General features: G+C 33.3%; 1 protein-coding gene across 1 annotated transcript; it reads right to left on the bottom strand.

Annotated features, from left to right (window-relative positions):
* Positions 1-6459: 6459 nt before the first annotated feature.
* Positions 6460-9703, bottom strand: LOC143074458 (protein unc-93 homolog A-like). The gene is made up of 3 exons (XM_076249908.1): positions 8729-9703; positions 7521-7791; positions 6460-6943 (listed from the first exon to the last, which is right to left on the bottom strand). Exons 1-3 carry the CDS (start codon positions 9638-9640, stop codon positions 6714-6716), a joined length of 1413 nt encoding a protein of 470 aa, XP_076106023.1. The 5' UTR covers positions 9641-9703; the 3' UTR covers positions 6460-6713.
* Between the last annotated feature and the right edge of the window lie 6719 nt (positions 9704-16422).

The following is a 16422-nucleotide window of genomic DNA, read 5'->3' as shown; positions in this document are numbered from 1 at the left end:
TATGAAATGAATGTGTTAAAAGTATTGGATATCATTGTTGATTCCTAGCTGAAGCATATCAGTGTATGTATGTTGAGAATTTGTATACTGCTTCATCTGGATGACAGTTTGAGCAATTGTTATGTATTTATTATTGTGTGTCTTGCGAATGTATGAGGATTGGTTAAAATATGTTAACTTTGTCAGGATCTGGGAGATGTATCATTGGGAGATTTATTTTCAATTTCGAAATGATAACCTATATTGTCAACAAGAAAAAATATTATAAAGACATTAAAATTGTAAAAAACTCAAAATGAGTTTAACTCAAGTTCAAATATTTTACATTTTCTAATAACTTGTATCATATGAACTTGCTATTTTAATGATCATTCTGTTGCAAATGATATATGTTGGATTAAAATAAAAAGAAACATAAAAAACAAGCCTCTTTTTTTGAAAATCCATATGAACTTTTATATGACTAACCTACTGATTGAAAGAACAAGTCCGATATAAAAGTAAGGATATGTGGTATTATTGCCAATGAGACAACTATCCATCAAAGTTATAATAAAGTGGATATGAGCAATTATTTATAAAGACAACCGTGCAAGCTTCAACAATGAGGAAACCCTATACCATATAGTCGTCTATAAAATACCCCTACATGTACATGAGAAATATGCCAAAATTCAATTGAGAAAACAAACGGTCTAATTTATAACAAAACGATTTACAAACCAGGTGCTCCGCAGGGCGCAGCTTTAAACGACCGCAGAAGTTGAATCCTGAACAGTTGGAGAAAGTATGGACACAACATTCAAGCTTGATACAACTCTGAATTTGGATTGTGATTAAATAGTTGAAACAACATAGGTTTATGACACAGAATGAATGTGGTCTAAGAAAGTAAACTAAAAAAACTTTTAAATCCAAAATCAAAATACATGGTTAGATTCAGCATATCAAAGAATCCCAAGAATTAAATTTTTGAAGAATTCTAATAAAGTTCAATTTTGAAACCTTTAGACCTCAAGTTATGCTGACCAATTTGATAACTGGGTCCAAATGTCAAAAATCTAAATACATATGGTTAGATTCAGCATATCAAAGAACCCCATACATGTACATTCAATTTTTGTTGAAATCAAACAAAGTTTAATTTTTTACCTCGATTTGAACTAACTTGAAAACTGCACTAATAATAAAAAATTTAAGTACATGTTAAGATTCAGCATATCACAGAACCCCAAGAAATCAGTTTTTGTTAAAATCAAACTATATTTGATTTTGGTCCCTTTGGACCTTAATATAAACCAATTTGAAAACGGGACCAAATATCAAGATTCTAAATACACGGTTAGATTGGGCATATCAAGGAACCCCATATATTTAAATGTTTGATGAAATCAAACAAAGTTTAATTTTGAACCCAAAAGGCCCCAAATTCCTAAACTATTAGGACCAAAACTCTTCAAATCAATCACAACCTTCCTTTTTGGGTTGTCAACCTTGTTTTTAAATGTAATAGATATTCATTAAATTTATTTTGCGAAAACCAAGAAAAATGCTTATTTGGGCCTTTTTTAACTCCTAATTCCGAAACTAATCGAAATAAAACTCCCAAAATCAATCCAAACCTCCCTCTTGTGGTCATAAACCTTGTGTTAAAATTCCATAGATTTCTATTAACTTTTACTAAAGTTATAATTGTGCAAAAACCAAGGAAAATGCTTATTTGGGCCCTTTTAGGGTCTCTAATTTCCTTTAGTGGTATTGCACCTTCTGTTAATATTTTTTTTGCGGTGGTATAAAAACATATATGACATGAACCAACGGTAACCACTGAACTACAGGCTCCTGACTTGGGACACGCATATAAAGATTTGGGCGAAGTAAACATGTTGTTTTATAATAAGGGAAGGTACTACGAATTAAAATAGATGTTCCGGACCATATTCGTAATTGGACGGTACGCATATGGGCAAGATCATATGGATTTTGCTTTAACACGCGAATAACAATAACAATAGCAATACTCTTGTGAATTTTTACGATGATCAGAAAAGTAAAACGATGGAAAGAAATGGAAGTCCGATCTTTTGCACACAAATGAAACGTTGGACGTGACGTTTTTGCGTAAAAATGGCATAATTAAAGTGTTGTTATTCTTGACATTTTAAATTTCGGTCCTTTTTTTCTTTATTTTCAAGTCTAATGTAAATCACTATATTTTTAAGGAACTGACCAGTCTACGTATTTGTTTTCATGCTAATCAATAGCAAAATGGAATTCGTACCAACATCGTGCGCAACGTCTATACATTTTATTTTAGGATCTCTTAATTATAAATGACACATTGAAGGGTTATGCCTGACGCAATTAATGTTCAACGATTATCATCCTTATAACCCGGAAAACGCGCGTATGGTCCGGAACATATATACCGTTTCATGAATGGACGAATCATACTTAAAAAAACCCTTGTCTTATTCAACGAAGAGACAAAAGCCCGACCAAGAGCAGAAAACAGTGTGGCCACAAATAGGTTTTCGACGTAGAAAATCCTAAACTTGGAGTAGGGCTTCAGCTGGCCCCTTATTATAAATGTACATTCGTCATAACATTTCCTGGATTCTGTGAAGGGAATGTTTTCTGTAGCTTAAAGATGTTGATTTGTAGGTGGTAAACATCTTTATTTTTATATCTGCCATATAATACAGCTTATTCCTGTTTGTCGATAGTTTAAAGTTTCAATCAATTGTAACAGTCAGGATTCTACTTCGTCAAAATTATCTCCCCATTACGCCAGTTCATTTTCACAATCGTGGAAATGGAAGCCATTGTAGGGGTGACGCGCTGCCAATTTTGCTCCCGGAAACCGATAAATTTATCCACATTGCACCATTACGATCCTTATATGTCAGTTGTATTTTAAAAGACAAATGGAATTTTCGAAAATTCATATACATTTAAAAAAATTCTAATTAAATATTTCGTGGAAGGGCAGATTAGATTTTTTTAGTAGTTGAAGACTATAAACCCTAGTTTTCACACACAAAAAAATTATAATTTTTTGAAGAAATTATTTTCATCATCCAACTTGAAAGACTGTCGTCAAGTACTTTCAGTAAAAAAAAAAATAGCTATTCGAACGCACCTACTCTGTTTTTGTGATTCATTAGAAAGGTATTTCACTTGATATACAGCAACAAACGACGTCCACTGTCAGAAATACAGGGTCCTGAACATACTGTATGGTCAGGAATATGGAAGTTGTTGTCCATTCGTTTGATGTGTTTTATCCACAGGCACTTGTCTCAGAAAAAAAAATTTCCTATATATAGGAAATTTTTTTTCTGAGACAAGTGCCTGTGGTTTTATCCTTTGATTTTGCCATTTGATTAGGAATTTTCCGTTTTGAATTTTCCTCACAGAGTTCAGTATTTTTGTGATTTTACTTTTCCCTAACCTAGAACAGTGGTAAAACAGAACAATTATATATGAACAAACTATTATAAATATCAGTTACAAAGGGCTTAACTCTTCATATCGATTCATCAGATCGATACAGGCACAAAACATGTAACCATTAAAACTTATTGGTTTTCCAGTTTGAATTATTTTATACTAGTCATTTGGAAAGGGGGGGGGGGGGGGGCTTTTATAGTTTGCTGTTCGGTGGGAACCAATGATCCGTGTTGAAGGCCGACTATAATTGTTAACTTTTTTTACACATTGTGACTTGGATGGAGAGACGTCTCATACAACATCTTATTTCTAAAAACTTCATCTGTGTTTTGTTGTAATAAGCCTTGTGTGTCTGTTTCAATCATTTCGTTGAGACAAACTTAGTGAAAAAACGAAAACGATTTTTTTGTAATTTTTCCATTTATAAAGGGGCATAACTTTAGAACGGTTAGAGCGACGCCACAAAAATTCAAACTTGATCTGGTTTTTTTTCGTGGTAATAAGCATAGTGTATAAGTGTCATAACATATGGTTGAGGCAAACTTTCATTTTGTAAGTAACAGAACAAAAACTAAATTTTGCAATTCCGCTATGGCGGGGGCATAAAAAAAATACATCTCAGCAGGAATCAAATGTTCAGTTCGTTTTTTTTTTAAATGTATATAAAATTGAGAATGGAAATGGGGAATGTGTCAAAGAGACAACATCCCGACCATAGAAAAATCAACAACAGAAGGTCACTAACAGGTCTTCAATGTAGCGAGACATTCCCGCACCTGGAGGCGTCCTTCAGCTGGCCTCTAAACAAATATATACTAATTCAGTGATAATGAACGCCATACTAATTTCCGAATTGTACACAAGAAACTAAAATTAAAAAAATACAAGACTAACAAAGACCAGAGGCTCCTGACTTGGGACAGGCGCAAAAATGCGGCGGGGTTAAACATGTTTATGAGATCTCAACCCTCCCCCTATACATCTAGCCAATGTAGAAAAGTAAATGCATAACAATACGCACATTTAAAATTCAATTCAAGAGAAGTCCGAGTCTGATGTCAGAAGATGTAACTAAAGAAAATTTACAAAATGACAATAATACATAAATAACAACAGACTACTAGCAGTTACTGACATGCCAGCTCCAGACTTCAATTAAACTGATTGAAAGATTATGATTTCATCATATGAATATCAGGCACAATCCTTCCCGTTAGGGGTTTAGTATCATACCATCATAACATATATGAGAAGAACATAACCCGTGTCATGCCAACAACTGTTTTTTTTAATAAATGTGTTTAGTTCCGATGCAAAGACCCTATAAGTGAATCAATATTAACGCCAAAATAAGCAATCTTTAGTAACCTGACAACAGTATCGTAACTATATCCCTTCTTGATAAGTCTATTTAAAGGTTTTGTTAGTTTCTGAGGTGAATACTGACATTTTTGTGCTTTATAAAGAATATTTCCATAAAAAATTGGATGTGAAATACCTGAACGTATAAGAAGTCTGCATGTTGAGCTATATTTACGAATGATGTCCATATACCGATGATATACATTAATTCTGTACGTGTGTACACCGCATTACATACGACCGACACTTAGTAAACTGTTTATGATGCTGCTGCATGCAATAACTCTGAAGTACAGCCACTGATATTAGAGATTCAAAATCAACAGCTTAAGTTGTTTGAGATTGATTTTGATAAAATTTGATACGATATCTTAATTGTTTACTTTTGTTCTGCTGTTCATGTGTCTATTGACTGTCATCTAGTAAATTAACGTTGTTGGTTAGTTTAAATATAAAAAAGAAGATGTGGTATGATTGCCAATGAGACAACTGTCCACAAGAGACCAAAATGACACAGACTTTAACAACTATAGGTCACCGTATGGCCTTCAACAATGAGCAAAGCTTAAAGTTTATTCCTGAAAGCATATTTGTAAGCTTCTTTCTGTAATTTGCCCGAGATTATAAGGGCAAGAGTTGAGGCTTAAAACAAGTATATCCTCTCTCCATATTCATGTGTCTAACCCAAAGTCAGAAACCTTGCAATTCGACCAAGGCCTTTGATAGAAGCCAAAAAAGTTGGACGACGCTTTTTCTTCTACAATGTTTGATTTATAATTTCGAAACTTGACATCACAAAAAAATGATACAATAACAAAATAGTTTTATTATTGTCATGAAGTGCCGTAACATATAAATGTTTGTCTTAAAAAAGCAAGATCAGAATTTATACCAATGATTTTATACAAAATATTTATATAATAGTTCTTGAAAAACTGGTCATTATCGTGATATATGGACTGCACACAGGACAGTGGTATTGACTAAGATAGTGATAATGACTGAGCCGAAGGCGATGTCATTATCGCTGTCGCAGTCAATACCACTTTCCTACAGGCAGTCCATGTATCACGATAATGGCCAGTTTTTCAAGAACTATTATGTTTATTTCATTGAGAAACCATGTTTTGGAAAATTCTCATAAATTAAAAATGCCTTAAGCGAACTCGAGTAGTTGTACGATTTCTATGGCAAAGAGTGAAGACCAGTCGTAGTAATACTGTCATTCATTTAATTGCAATTTTTCAGTATATAAATACTTAATTTAGTTCTCTTTAATTTTATAATTAACGAAAACATATAAAAAACAATTCAACAACTTATATATAATATTAAAAACAGGAACATGTTTTATAAAAGGTACATCTCTCTAAACAGAGAAACCACGCTCACCGGTTATTAACAGAGAACCACGCTCCAACGGTCATTATCAGACGGAAACCACGCCCCAACGGTCATTATCAGACGGAAACCACGCCTCATCGGTCATTATCACGTAAAAGTTCGTTAACGACCGGTTTTCTGGTCCGTTTTGTTCTGTTAATGACCGATGAAATTCGTTACTGAAGAATAATGAATGTCATGTGACCCCTTTTTATCCAATAAGAGAATCTTATTCTCAACCGATATGAAATAAATAAAAGTAATATCATTTTCGACGCAACACGTTTTTTCGACAACCTGTTTAGTATACATTGATTATCTTTTACTTTCTAATACAATCGCCAATGAACCTGTACTTGAATACGAATCAAACTGTGTACTTGTATACGAATCATTCGGTGTACATACTTGTATACGAATCATTCTGTCAACTTATAGCTCATAGTATCCGTCTTTACGCGGTCATTAGAAGACCAAGGTGTCTGTCCAAGGTATAAATTTGAAGATGTATTGAACTATTTTGTCTCGGAGATATTTGCAGTCCGTTGTTTAAAGAAAACTTTAACTTCTAGAGCAACATACAAAACACACGCTACAGACAATAACGTCATAACGATAATAAGCTTTGTCTTTACACATAACACAGTACTGATAGCAAAATACACAGTAAAACTGGTCGCCTTCCAGAAGTGGTAGTTGGCAAATGCTGGCTCTGTATTCTCTGGGTACAGATATCCAATCAGTGCTAAAGAATATAACAAATACAACTATAAGCTTATTTGAAAAAAACCTTGACTGGTTAGATAAGTTAAGTATGTTGAGCTTGCTTTCTAGTATTGCTTTTTCATTTTCTATTACCAGTATTTTGCGTTACATGTAAGTACTTTTTATGCATTGATTTTTATGGAACGTTATATTTTTTACGAGATTGCTGTGAATTTCTGACGACCTGGTATGAGGACCTACGGCCTAGTCTGAGAACTGATTAGAACAGTTTGAGATTATATGTATGTGCTGGTCCTAAGTCCGGAACCTGTATTTGTGGTTGTCGTGTGTTTTGTTTTTCGCTCGTTATTTGTGACATAAATTAGTCCGTTAGTTTTTTCATTAAACGGTTTTACATTTGTCATTTTGGGGCCTTTTATATCCGATTTTGCGGTGCGTGCTTTGCTCATTGTTGAATGTTGTACGTTGACCTATAGTTGTTAATTTCTGTGTCATTTTGGTCTGTTGTGAAGAGTTTTCTCAACAGTAATCATGCCATATCTTCTTTTATTTCATATTGAGTCAGAAAGCGATTTACAGTAAGAATAACAACTCACCATTTGATTGCGTTTGCCATATTCCTTCGGCGACACCCCATATAACTACCATTATAAACAAATAAGGCAAGTCACTTCTTCCTTGTGGATAAAAGACAAACATGGCAACGAATATGGACATTTGTATAATTATGGCTACTGCAAACAAAACCTGTCTCCCAGTATATTTAGCTAGCCGTGACGTCACCAATGCTGACACAGTTGTTGAACCTCCATACGCCGCCATGATAAAGCCAACCATTTTTATTCCAATTGGACAGCTAACGTAAGACTAAAAATATAAGATAATCAAAGCGTTTGTAAGCACTGAAGGGTAAAGATTGCTCTAATTTATCAGTGGGAAGTAAAATCAAACATTGCATTGTATAAAGCATTGGTAGTTCAATGAAATTTTAAAATTCAACTAGAATTCTGGACAAAGGAAGATAACTCTATTTTTTAAAGATGACTTTAACAATGGCATCATTGATATTTTTTAAACAGATACTATATTCCTGCACCTTGCAAAAGTTATGTAATTTTGACAAGTATAACATTATTTTATGACTTGAGTATCTGAGAATATATTACATAAATTTATTTTTTTGAAATGTTCATGGATATGATGTATAGACAGTTAAGATCGTTCCATATATTTTGTGAATATAAAAGGTAGTAATAAACCTTAAACTATTTAAATATCAAATAAGTACCATGGGGTTGTGATTACATTTCATGCAATCATTGCTTAAAAAAAACTCTCCTTTAAAGCTACATATCATTATTATTAAATGTTTGCTGATGTCTTACAATACCAAGTAATTGTATATCCTATACAGACATGCAACTTCGTGGAAATACCATCGAATTAAGTTACAACCTCAGATAAATTAATATCTATGTGGACTACAAACTTTACAATATCAAAAGAGAAGCGAACGAAATTGACTAGTTTGCAATATAAATTCTCAGCTATAAAATTGAGCACCTGTTAATGTCCTGAAATACATAAAATATTTGCACCTGCACGTTATACAAACATAAATAGTCAATTAACTAATATAAAGTCATGACTATGCGGTTTGGGCTTTGCTCATTGTTGAAGGCCGTGCGGTGACCTATAGTTGTTAATGTCTGTGTCATTTTGGTCTCTTGTGGACAGTTGTCTCATTGGCAATCATAACACATCTTCTTTTTTATATCAAGTTAATCATTCTTGTCAACCATACCTTCGTAAAATCTGTCCACAGAACGGCCTGCTCCATCGCCATTATTGCTATAAATGGTACCAATAACAACATCTTCATATCACCGAATGTAAAGAAACATGACGTCACTGATTCCTTAATGGAAGAAGACTCTGTCCACTGGCTCTTCGGCAAAGGAGGTAAAAATGTTGCAGTCAAGATGAGTCCAATGACATCAAAGACAAGAAAGACGCCAAGCATAGTGTACACGACATCTGAAGATGGCTGGTCCAACACAGTAGCATTTCCGGATATTGCAGGACAATCACTGACACCACAGGTCGTAGATGAAGCATTGGAACTATGGCTTGCACTTTTATATAAAACGGCAGACGACACTAGATTTCCACTGATTTGTGTTAGTTCATATATTGTAAAGAAGATTCCATTTAGTCTACTGAGCAAAACATGCGCATCTTTACCTGTGCGATCTGCAAGAGAATAAGCATTTCTTGTAATATAAATACTTTGCGCTGTCCATAAAGGACCGGACACCAGTCCTAGTAAAATAGATGAAGGAATCAAAGTTCCGAATGTTGGATAAAAGTTGCATAAAGTGTAGACTATATGTAGTATCCAAGCAATAACAAGTGCCAACTTCCCGCCAATAACCTTTAACACAGTTGGTGCCAATACAGCTGAAATGATAATAAATCCATATAAGCACGACAACGATGTCACTCCTAGCCCTGCTTCCTGATTCAAACTGCTCTGTAAGTTTTGTATCGCTAAGTATGCAGTAAATACAAAGAAAAATGAGGCTGACAGAATGTAAGTATTGCGAATTTCATGACCACTGGTGCTGTCACCCCTTTTGGCTCTAAAACACAAACATATCTCCTCGAGGTTCTCGGTTTCATTCCGTCGTTGTGACATTGTACTAATATTATACATGTAAGATAGTGACCTATCATTTACCTACGGCATCGTTTAGTGTGGACAATACTAAAATTAGATTTACATAATTATTCAACTAAAACTTTACGTGTATGATCAATAGTATCTATCTTAAGTGACAAACCATGTGATAGGTTGTTAATAACAGCTGACACAAATCTGATTTTATATACAGTTAGTGTTAGCTTTATAAAAATCATTAAATATATTAAACGTTTAGTTATCTTTATTCAGAATAGTGTACACACTGTGCGTGAATCTTTCAAGGTTGTAACTACATCACAGATACACATAATTCTTGTTCCAGTTACAAAGTTGGGGTTATTGAGAACTCTGTCATTATGACATTATTTTAGTAAGGTCGGCTAATCGGTCAGGCTACTGATATGATTGTTACATTTCAATAATTAAATTAGTAGTGCAATCGTACTTAACCATAATATCTCAATTCTTCAACTTAATTTTATCCCAATCTGGTCCTAGACCACAATACAAATATAGTCCCTAGTGTTGACAGTGGGTTACTTGCCAATATTTTTTATACCCCTTCCAAATTTATTTCTCATTGTTTTGTGCCTCAAATTGTAAGTAGGGGGGTGAAATTACACTGTAAAAAAAGTTGGGTTCAGAATTTTAAAGGAAAGTAGTGATTTGGTCCAGCTGAAAAAGGTTAGAAATAAGCACTTCGGTAGCTGTCAAAAGATTTCAAGACGCCCTAAACATAAAATTGTCCATATTTTGAGTTAAAGCCGATGAAGTTTTCTATAATTTTGATATGCTTTGTCCCAAAAGTAGTACAACACACTGTAAAAATTTCATTGAGAAAGCGCAGTTGGGATTTTTTAAATTTTCATTTATGTTCTAAAAGAAATGAACTACGAATTAATTGTGGTCTCGGACCATCATTGTGACTATTAAGTTTGAGTCTTTTTTTTAAATCCTTTTAAAACTATACATATTTTTATCCGTCTCTCTGAACTTGTGATTGAGAAGGGTCATGGATTAAAAATTGAATGTAAAATCATAATTTCTGGATAATTTTACAAAGCTGATTAACACTGATATAGGAATTTACTGACCAATTCCGTACATGCATGGTATGGGTGACGGTAAACATGTAAAAAAGGATGCAAAAGGATATTACAAGTGATTTGGAAATAATCTGAAAACCCAATGGCAAAAAAAACCAGGTTAAAAATGACAACAACCACTTACAAAACACAACAGTGTTTAAAACGAAACAATTCGAAGACTTCTTTCCCTTATAAAAAAATACGGGTTTCCTATAGTAATAATAATAATGACCAATTTTATATAATGCGTATTTTTAAATTTCATTTTCCATTGGAGTAGTTTTTTAAGTTGCAAGGATTCGTGCCTAGATACATTTACAAATGAAGTGTATTTTTCTAGTTTTAATTTCTATTATATTTTTCGGAGTTTATAATGCCGTCCATTATCACTTGCAGGTGGTTTCGGCTGTTATCTGCTCTTTGGTCGGGTTGTCTCTTTGACACATTCGCCATTTACATTCTCAATGTTATGCATATATAATTGTACCATCCTGATTTCTGTCTGCTCTATAATCTGTTGCCAACGGCTGAGAGCAATAGAACAATGAGCTGATCTTCATACCGAGGGAAATATATTTTGATCTATTGCACTGTTACACATTCAATAACTGTTTTATTACCTAATACATACTGAGTCTGTTCTAACAAATTCTTAGAAATAAAACGCATGAAAGTAATAACTGTATTAATTATGATGTGTAAGGAGCATACATGCACAACCAATACTTTAGAAATTCAATAAAACGAATATGAAATCAGAGTAATTTAAACGACAAGAAATCATTAAAGTCAACATATTAAACATTCTTCAAAATTTAACGGCTGTACCATGAACGTTTAAAAGACCCAATTTGATTGGACAACATGAATACCTTTCAACTAATTAGACTTCAGAATAAGAGGTCATAACAGGTCAGTGCAATAGACTGCACACAGGTGCAATAGAACGATAATTTTCAGTGCAATAGACCATGGAACAAAAAAAAAAAAAAAAAAAAAAAAAATGGCAGAAAAATAGCAAATAATATAGAAATATAATTATTAACAAAACAGTAAAATACTCTTTATTACTATACAATATATAAAAATATTAATTTTCGCGAACCATTTAGGTCACAGAAATTCCAAAATATGGCATCAGTAAGGAGATTTGTACAAATAATGTGAATACACAGAACCCCCATCCAAATCGTCATTAGCTAAAAGTATTCATCTTTTTCTATTTTATATGTACTAACAATATTCCTTTTTTCTATAATTTCGATTAACATGTGCCAAAATCTGAGTTGAAATAGGTCGAATGCCCCAAACAAACATTCCCTGATTGGTTGAAGTACTGTGGCGTCGATGTAAAGCATAGTAAGCCTCGATGTAACGTACGCGCTTCACAGGAACAAGGAGAGTTTTACAAATAATGTGAATACACAGACCCTCAATCCAATTTATGTATTGCTGAAAATAATCAAGTGTTCATCATTTTCTGTTTTGATTTTGCAAACAACATTCCTTTTTTCTACAATTCCGATTTAAATATGTGAAACCCCGCAATAAAAATAGATGGCCTCAATGTTTAAAGCAACGCTTAAAATTTCCGTTAATATGTTAGCATCTTGAACTTCGACCCTGGGTTTAAAGGGGTTAATAAACCGATTCACAAATAGAGATCTCCTTGCGCTCAAATGTAATCCTTAGTGAAGTATACAGGCAGCTTCGTTCACAGAAATATATACACACTTTATCAGTAATATATTGTCATGCTTCTGCATATTCACGTTTTTTTTATGCTGAACTGTAGTCAAATTTAATTCTATACAAATTTTATTACGTAAAGCGGCAATAGGAGTAAGAATATTTTTAGCTCCAATTAAACCAGCTTCATTACCATCATCAAAATTATTTATCGTTATCATTGTGAAATTTAACTTACATAGGGTTTATTAATATAGAGTAATTTTGGTAAGTATGGCTTATTAATTATAAGGTTCTCTAGATGTGCTTCGATCTCTAGACATTTTTGACGGTCAGTTTAATCCCATTTATCTCAATCCCCGATGACAAAAATGTCAACCCGACCTATTCGTGTCAAAAGGTAAAATCTCTCTGATGAACTAATTTCTTCTAAAACTGTATATGCATAATGTCTGTATAATTTGATAACCAATCACATTCACGTTGCATGCTTGCATGATAATGGGTTCAGTATGAGTGAACTGTAGTGTATTGCAAGAACGATGCAAATTGTGACGTCAGTGCGTCTTCACGTGACATTATTTGTAAACAAACCGGCTCCTCATGTAACACGTGTCTAAGACTGAATTACACTGACGATCCACCACAAAGTAATATAAATAGAACCATACAAATAGTAAGCAAATACATATACAAAAAAAAAAAAGAAGTGGTATGATTGCCAATGAGACAATTCTCCACAAGAGACCAAATCGACATAGAAATTAACATCTACAGGTCACTGTACGGCCATCAACAATGAACAAAGCCAATACCGCATAATCAGCTATATAAAAAGGCCCCGAAATGACAAATGTAAAAACAATTAAAACGAGAAAACTAATGGCCTTATTTCTATTAAAAAAATAAACGAAAAACGAATATGTAACACCTCAACAAACCACAACCACTGAATTACAGGCTCCTTATATCATGTTTTTGATTCCAAGTTTGGCAATATATATATATATGGTAAATAAACATAAGGCTGTGTAATGGGCCAAATTTTAAGATGGGGACGAAGTCCCCTATTACAGTAGAAAATTCAATAAAAAAAAAAAAAATCGGGAAAATTTCCTGAATTTTTCATTGTACTAATGAACTCAAAATCGTTCAATTTTTTTTTTGTCGAGTTTTTGAATTTCCGGATCTGCGCAGAAATCTACTTCCGTTTCCGGTCTTGTTTACATGAGACTTTGAATAAAATGTATATTTATCAGTCTAAGAAAGGAACTAATACTAATTCATTTAAAAAAAAATGTTTGTTATTAAAAAAAACGTTACCTGATGACAGCGTTTCATTGTTTACATTCAATATGACGTCATAACTTAAATAACGTCACAACTAAAATCCCTAACAACAGAACCAAAATCGGAAACGTTACGGTATTTCCGTTTCTCTTTTTAACATTGTTGATTAAAAAAAAAATCATAGACTTCGTCCCCATTCACAGGTAATGCCTGCCTCATATTAATAAGAAAATGCAATTAATAATGCAATCAGGACAATGAAGGGTAGACAATCCCCAAATGCTTTATATTCCTTTAAAGTCAATTCAGAATGCAATTCTGAAAGCTAAAACATATATGAATAATCACAAAAGATAGAAAAATAAAAATAATAATACATGTAGTATCCTATAATTGATATAATGCAAAAGTGATATATATAATCTATGCTTAACCACACCCATTCAACAATGCTACTGGGATGGGTGGGTGGGGAATTCAAAAATTGCGCCATGCGGCTGCTTATATCATTTATTTATAACTGCGTATGCCGCTTACATCATTTATTTAATGGTTTAGCTAAATGCCAGATTATAAACGTTGCAAATAGAATGGAGTATGAAGTACCATTTTACATCAAAGTCGGTATTCACTGAATCCCTTATTTTGATTCCAAGTTTGGCAATATATATATATATGGTAAATAAACATAAGGCTGTGTAATGGGCCAAATTTTAATAATAAGAAAATGCAATTAATAATGCAATCAGTACAATGAAGGGTAGACAATCCCCAGCCCAACCAAAAAAAAGGGGGAGTTGCCAAGTTAGCTAGGTCGGAAGATTGCACAATGTCAAATTTTCTGCTGAAGTCCACTTCTGTGTACCGTAAATATGCATCACTTTTCCACATTCCAATATCCTTTATCATACTGTCCGACATCCCAATGCGCAAACACCAAGTGGCACCGCCCCGTCGAAAAGAGTGACCTGTTATATGCTGTTTGATATCATTGCTAATTAAAATGCTATTAATGCGTGAAATAAACATCTGATATGATAAATTGCACAATAAAGGTAAGTCTTCCTTTGCACCGCGTTTAAAATGAAAATGCAATAATTCCTTTATTGCTGAAGTGGGACACAACGGATGTCCCACTATAGAAGGTAACACAATATTTAATTTTCGTTCACGAAATTGTACTGTTTTCGTCCACTGAAGCTCAATAACGTAACCATTTCTATGATAGTGAACATCACAAATTTGGATATCTCTATGTTCTACATATTTTCCTTAATGCAAAAAATTTCCTGGACGTAATAATCCATAAAATCCCATTAAGCAAGCTGACCAAATACAAATATCATTTTGCGAATTCAAATCTAAATTAGCTTTTATTATTAAGAGTAATCGAGGTGACATTAATTCTGCACCTTTCTGTGCATCACCTATAGAACGACGAACTCCATTTAAAACTTTCTGAATCTGCCAATTACCGGAGATTGGCTCCTCTAGTCCATTTGCTTTGTGTAAATGCTTAATAATATTCAAATAATTCACAATTGTACAATACTTAAACGATTTAACATCCACTAAATATGCTATATATAAACACACATTATCTGCTGAAAAGGGCACTAAAGCCAAGTCTAATAATTTGCAAAAGGTATGAAAACAATTCAATTGAGTCCTGTATGTACGCTTTGTCCCTTCTGACCAACCACAGGCTTTGTATTTCTGCACACTACTATACAGTCTTGCACGAAGCTCTTCCCCACCTGTAAAATACAAAGGCCGGTGACATATGAGAACAAAGCTCCTTCAAAGTAAATGGTATAAAACCACACGAGTATATATAGTTCAAACTCCACAACTTAGATAATTGTCCTTTTTCATGTAATCTTGAAACACAGTCTGCTAATACATTAAATTTTCCAGGAAGAAAAAAGAGCTTAGTGAAATTAAAAGTCGCTTGTAACCAAAAAAGTTGTCGCAATAAATTCATAACATATGATGATTTGCATGTGCCTTTGTTTATTATAGAACGTGCTGTCATATTATCTGTAAATACCATGACATGTTTGTCTCGTAGCTGTTCATGCCAATGAAAAAGGGCCAAAATAAGTGTAACTGTCTCTTTAATGTTGATATGAAAATCTGCAACTGCTGGCATGTCAATTTTCCAATTAATATAAAAGTAATCACTGTTAAAGAATGCACCTCCACCAAAATTGCACGCATCTGTTTGAATGTTGGTTATTGGTTTCTTGTTTATAAAATTCACTGTTCCATTAAATTCATGTATAAATTGAATCCACCAATTTAAGTCTTTTTGAAAATCATCTGACAAGATAACTTTGTGTTGGCTTCCTTTCAAAGAATGCTTGAGGTCTAGCAAACGCCTAAGAAAAGTGCGACCCCCCTTTATAACCTGGCAACTCCAATTAAGCTTCCCAATAAGAGATTCTATTTGTTTTTTACTAGCCCTATGTTTACCTTTAAAATCACATAACAAATTAAAAAATTCTGTTAACTTATCACCTGGTAAACTCAGTGTTAACTTACATGTATCTATCAAAATACCTAAAAATATTAAACGCTGTGAAGGTCCTTCAACTTTATTCCAATTTATGTAAAAACCTAATTTACGCAATAGCTTAATCAAATAAGTTAGAGCAGCAGAGCATCTATCATATGTAGACTCTATAATTAAAAAATCATCTAAATATGCAATAACACAAAAATTAT

Source organism: Mytilus galloprovincialis, chromosome 5 (genome assembly GCF_965363235.1).
Source record: "Mytilus galloprovincialis chromosome 5, xbMytGall1.hap1.1, whole genome shotgun sequence".
In the NCBI taxonomy this organism is placed as follows: domain Eukaryota; kingdom Metazoa; phylum Mollusca; class Bivalvia; order Mytilida; family Mytilidae; genus Mytilus; species Mytilus galloprovincialis.
The sequence above is the reverse complement of the archived record's forward strand: the minus strand, read 5'-3'. Positions and strand labels throughout refer to the sequence as shown.